This window comes from Colius striatus, chromosome 11, assembly GCF_028858725.1.
Source record: "Colius striatus isolate bColStr4 chromosome 11, bColStr4.1.hap1, whole genome shotgun sequence".
NCBI classification, from domain to species: Eukaryota; Metazoa; Chordata; class Aves; order Coliiformes; family Coliidae; genus Colius; species Colius striatus.
The window spans coordinates 22,042,154-22,048,267 of NC_084769.1; the positions used below are offsets into that span (position 1 = coordinate 22,042,154).

The 6,114-nt window shown below is 43.7% G+C and overlaps 1 protein-coding gene across 1 annotated transcript in view; it reads right to left on the reverse strand.

Moving 5' to 3' along the window:
- The window catches only part of LRP2 (LDL receptor related protein 2), a 118,889-nt gene extending 116,960 nt beyond the window's left edge, over nt 1–1,929 (reverse strand). The window contains exon 1 of the mRNA XM_062005173.1: nt 1,836–1,929. Within this exon, the coding sequence (XP_061861157.1) occupies nt 1,836–1,929 (94 nt within the window). The remainder of the gene's footprint in view (nt 1–1,835) is intronic.
- Between the last annotated feature and the right edge of the window lie 4,185 nt (nt 1,930–6,114).

The following is a 6,114-nucleotide window of genomic DNA, read 5'->3' on the forward strand; positions in this document are numbered from 1 at the left end:
TGAAAATACGGAGGTCTAGGCAAGAGAATACAATTTTCACCATTCTCCTTCTGAGCCTTGGCATTGCTTTCATGATTCTCCTTTTTTTTTTTTAATTTTGTTTTTAAATGAGAGTCTGACGTGATCTCAATATTCAAGGAGCTGGAGCTTAAGAATATCAAATATTTCACAATAATAATCACAGTGCAGTCAAGATTGCTACCCAGAGATTTTGCTGATATTGGTTACCCATTACTGAAACTATACTGTTTCATTTGCAGTTACTCTACTCTGAAGGGGGGATGGGATGGCATGGCATGGGACACCATCAAAGTAAAAACCTTCTGTACTTTGCACTGCCTACGGACGCTAGTTCAAAGCTTCCTTCTGCTTATCCTGTCCTCACATTTACAGGCACATCCTGAACAGTCAAAAGTGGCTGTAGAGTAAAGAAGTAAACTTTTACATCAGCACTGCAGCTTCCATTCCAATGTAAAATATTAGTGCATAAGATTAACTCTGGCCACTGTGACCTCCTTGGCCAGAGCTTTTGCAGATCTCCTGCTGCACATTAGCTATCTTCTATTTCCCTGCTCATAAGTGGGAGCCGCTAGCAGCAGTTGCTGTATAATTGCTTACTTGATTCTGTCTAAGAGGCTTAAACTAAGAGTTGAGCAAAGAAAGCTGATTAACAATTTGAACGCACACGTAATTCACAGACACACACACAACCAGCAGGACCGCAGGGTCAATAGAGAGGGCCATGCACTTCAGCCACTCTTGCTCCAACAAGGCAGGCTTCATTTTCACTGCTGGGCAACTAAACTGTGTGAAAGAGGGGGAGACAGACACAGCTGGGCTGCAGTCACAGGCTGGGGAGAGGACTGGAGACAGGGCTACTCCATCCCTAGCAGCCAGATTAGTACCAGAGGAGCGGCACTCAGCCTGCTCTGCCCGTCACATGCTCCCAGATGTCTCCTAGCAACAGCAAAGCTCAGAGAAAAAGTTCTCCCTCTCTCAACTTCAAATCTGCGTCTGAGACCGACAGAGGGGAGCTTATTGTGCTCCAGACAAGCATCTGTTTCTTTCTTATAGCCTTCTGTAGATGACTGCATATACCACACGTATAAGGCTGTCCACGCATAACCCACCCCCCCCACCCCCCCCAAGGCTCAACCTGTCTACGTGCAAGTGCCACAACGCGCACACTTCTCATCAAAAACAACTCCAGGTACAATTTTAGTGGTCACCAAACCTGCTCCTGGAATGCAGGTGAACTCTGCTCTGCAAAACCACCTACATTTCAGCAGCAAGACGGGATAAAGATCGCACAGGAAAAAAAATGCACAAATTCTGCGGTGATTCTTTAGGGGGGGATGTTTTTGTTTTTGCATACCACATCCACAGCAGCACTCACTACAGGAAAAGCTGCCCACCTGTATCGCTGTAAAACTGTGAGTTTAACCCTGCAGTTGCAAAGTCTGAGCTGTCCCTCCAAATTTTGCAACATTTGTGTGGTGTAAAAAAGTTTTTGACAAATCAGAAAAACAATAAGAAAAAAATCAACACTCTGGGATAATTTAAAACCAAAATGAAGTGCAGCTAAAGAGCCGGTGATGTTTGTAGTGGTTTTTAAGGTGCTACTTCCTTTCCCACAACAGAAACCGTCTCCATGAAATGACCCCTGGAAAGAGCCAACTGTCTCCCCTAGCTATGAGAAAGAACTCCTAGAATCGGCTCCCGTTAACCCTCTACTTTCGGGCACTTTGGTCTTTTCCTCATAGAAGTCCGCAAGACAGGGCAGTGCTGCTTGCGGTGCTAGTCCCATTCCGGAGAGGCCGGAGCATAGTGCTTACCTTGGCAACTGCCCTGCATTATGCATGCAGTGAATAATATGAGCAGTTTGCAGGCAGTTGCTGCTCTTCCATCCATCCCACGGTGAGTTCCCATCAGGGCTGGGATGCTCCAGCTCCCTCAGAAGCCGGCTCCTCGACTCCGAGGTGCTGATCTGCACAGCAGCAGCACAAGGAGCCTGGTGTCTTTTTCTTATCCCGCTAGTTGCAGAAGAAAGGCGTGTTCGCCTGTTGAGACATCGCGTTTTCTATAAACTCCCACCCTCCAGACATTGCATAAAGCTCTTTATACCCGGCGGCCCCGGAACTAGCATGAGGGAATCAGGCACTGCTCCAGGCCCTGCAGCCAGAGGCTGCCTCTGCTCCTCCTTTCGCACTTTGCAGGACAGGCAAGATGCATCCAAGTCCCTACACTTTGTGTATCAGAGTGGTGCTACGCTGTGTAGTTTGAGTGGGTATGAGGAATTTCTGATTGCAAGTGAAATATGTCCCAGGTTTTTGTGTCCCATAGACATGTTCCGAAAGAGAAAAGTATTCTTGCCAACTTTGAAAAATGTCACAACATCTACCTACCAACACAGGAGATAAAGCTTAGAATTTTTTTAGTAGTAGTGTGATTCTTCTGTGCATAAATGTTGTGAGAAGAAAACTGTAGGGATGAAACTTACCCACTTTCTTCGCAGGTATCAGTTTGGTAAAGTGGCTGAGAATGCTTAAAGATACCAGCTTGGAGACATCTTATTCTGGTTCTGACTCCCCAACAGTGTATACAGCACACATGAAAATGTCTGCCAGCGTTTACTGCTGCCGTTTCAGAAATCAACATACCTACTAACAAGGGTAGGCCACTGCACAGTGTAAGATAAACATACCCTAGCACTACAGGCCAGAATGCAGTCTTGGAAGAAGGGCAAACATTTTGGAGGCTTTACTTGCAAAATCAGAAGCATCACATATAACCCGTGTGAAGCTAAAATATTGGTTTGGTTTATATTAGCCAGAAATAGTCTTCCATGTAGAAAACTTAGTCATGCCAAGTTGTTTCTGTCTCTGTATGTGTGCACACATACATGTGGGCATGAATAATGACTACATGTGACACACCAAGGGAGAAAAATGGCTCAATTTGTTTTTCAAGAGGCTTTGTCAGATTAATTTTATTGACATCACCTTTATAAATTCCATATATTGTTTATGTTAGCTTCATGCCACATTAATTATACTGCAATGAGTGTTTGCTGGTGCTACAACAGAACTTAAGTGCTGTTTGGACTAGATGATTTCTAAAGGTCCCTTCCAACCCTACTTTGCTTTCAAAGCATTAACCCTTCCTCCATGGACTACCATTTCAAATAAGGAGTAGAGGTGCCTGCAAGAGTCTTACAAAACTTGGGGAGGAATATGTTGTTCCCTGTTAGCAGATTGTGGTTTCTCTCCAGATCCTATAGGACATTAAACCTTTCCGCAAAGGTTTTCTATCAAGATAGAAAAAAGACGCGGGGGGGGGCCGGCGGAGAAGAAGGGGGAGAAGATGTGGCGCGTAGGCTTTTGCAAGGTTGTGATTTATGCAGGTTCAGGGCTGTTTGGTGTAGTGGTACGACACAGCACCGGGGTCAAGCCACAAGAAACACTGGGGGCAGATCAGAATATTCAATTAGCTTCCTGGCACCTCTGAATCACAAAGAGAGGATAAGATCTCTCCATCACAAGATCCAGAGTTGCCGGGGGAGGGAGGTGGGGGACGACCTGCCCTCTTCAAATCTCTCTCCTCCCTCCCACCCTCTCTCCTTTCACTGTAGGAGAACAGTGCTTGAAACATTCCTTTCTGCACGGAAGGACTTTTCCTATTGTTGTTTTCTTTGTGTTTCTGTGTTGCCAACTTACTGGAATTCTTGTCGTGGTTTCACAGCAAGGCTCAGGCTGACCAAACGGAACCAGCTGCGTTTGTGTATGGGGCCGCTGCTGCTTTAATCCCTCAACAACGCCGATGGGGAGGGAAGGAAGGGATCTTCAGAGGGGAGCAGGCAGATCCGCTCTGTGCAGATGGGTGCCTGAAAAACCAGCACACAGATTGACCGTACTTAATTAGAAGGGGAATTGTTTAAAGGTGTTTACACTCCAGCAACACTCAGGCAGGGTAAAACGTGCTTGGGAGCTCCAACCCCAGGCTGGGAGCCGTGTGCACTTTTCTACCACTGCAAGTTTGAGGTGACTTGGATACAAGCTTTGGGAGGCACCTATCCACGTTTCACTCCCACACAGCTGGCAGCCAGAGGGTATGCTCCTGTCCCAGTCACCGTTTCCATTTCTACACATCTGTAACTCGCACAGGGTGGTGGGCGAGAGGGATCCTCAAACAGGAATAGTGGAGATACTGTTGATAGAGGAAGCCCAACCATCATTCTTTGCACTCAGAAGATAAAATTTACATTCAGAGACAAATGAGCTGGTCACCCCAGATGCTTCACTGATGAAGAATGATAGTCACTAAGGAGCTAGCATAGAGCAATGCTGTTCTCTGTTTACTGTATATAAAAATTTCTCTACTCACTTTACTGTGGTATCTCATCATGCAGCCAAAGGGACCCTGTCCTGAACACCATCAGATGAGACTTCAGCAAGACTAGAGCTGCCAGATCAGATTTAAAACATCCCAAGACTTTCCCATAACTAGATCCAAAATCACCCATGTCACTGTTAACACTTGTCCCTCCCAGCTTCCTGTTGACTAAAATATCAGCTGATTGTTTTCTGACTGAACTAGATCAAGGAAATTTTAGTTGATTATTTCAGGTTTAAGAAGATGCAGACTATATTTTGTTAGAAGGTTACAGGAAGAAAACATAGGCAATGCAGTTTTTCAGTGAAATCTGCTTATGTGGTTTTTGCTGTAAGCAAGCAATCAGGAAAGCTGTTGCAGGTGTAATTCAGAATGAACATCCACAATGCTTACATAGTAAAGATGCATGCTAAGCACAGAAGTTAAAAATTAAAAGGCTTGATTTTTGACCAGAGTTCAGTTGTAATTTAGTATCCAGACTCATCCAATTCTTAACAGACAAATAGAAATACCAGGGTTGATGTATGACTAGATAAAGATACAAAACTGATGGCTAATTTGAAAAAAAACCTCACCCAAACCTTCACAAAAAAAACCAGTGGGTCAGATCTGCACCTGCAAATTTGTCCCTTGTGAACTTCTCAGGGCTAAGACAGTTCACAGAGTCTGAGGTGAGGATCTGCCCAGTGCATTATCCAATAAAGCTGTAATTGCCACTGGCATTTGGTAATCTTGTGGTTGGTCTGTCCTTGGATAAACCCAGGTTTTTCCCCACAGAAAACATTTTATGTTACAAACTATGTTTCCAATTTTATGTTTCATCATTAAATCCTATGCCCTTATCATGACAAGGTTTTCTGTTATTTTTGTTTAGTCAAACTAAAGTAAGGCTACCTGTAGCCATGCTCATGTTTTGAGAGAATGCTGGTAATTAAAAGTAATACAAGTCTAAACTAAAGACCGTCTCTCTGCCTGTGTGATAAGTTCTGAACCGCAGCAGTTCTCATTTCATCCATCTTTGCTGTTCTAAAATTTAAAGGTTTTTTTTTTTACCTAAAAGTATTATTTTTAACAAAACCTTTGGTTTACAGCAAGCAACAATATTTTTGTGTGAGCAGCCTTCTTAACAGGTGACTAATGACAGGAGGGTCTCTTTAGAGGTACTACTTTTGGGGCATTTTCTTCACCTAAGGCCCAGTTCAGCTTGCATCAAAGCCCTCAAACTTCAGGAGAGCAGACTTAGTTGTTTTCTTGGGGGCACAGTAGCTATGTGTATTTTGACTTCACCAGTTCATCTTTCCAAGTACATGTAATATAAGGAAAAGTTTCCATAAACAGAAAGGTTACATTTTAGGGAATGGAGCTTAATCTTGTACAGAACACCAGTATTGATTTCAACTTTACAACATATGGAAGAGAAAAGCAGAAATCAGCCCCGAGTTCACCAAGTTTCTGGTGTAAGCCAAATCACATGTCACAGTTTCTAAAATAGTATCAGTTATTTGCTAGGGAGGTATTTTTTTCCCAAGGATTTAAAGAACAAACACCACCTAATCTCAAACTAAGAAAAAGAGGGCCTTAGTTGATATGGTTCCCAAACATCTAATGCATATTCATAACTAGGGTACAGATTTCCAGAAGACCGGATCAAAGGTGGATCCCCAGTCCACATGAATGGGAGAAACATTAAACTGAGATGTGAATGAGGCCAGAACACAAATC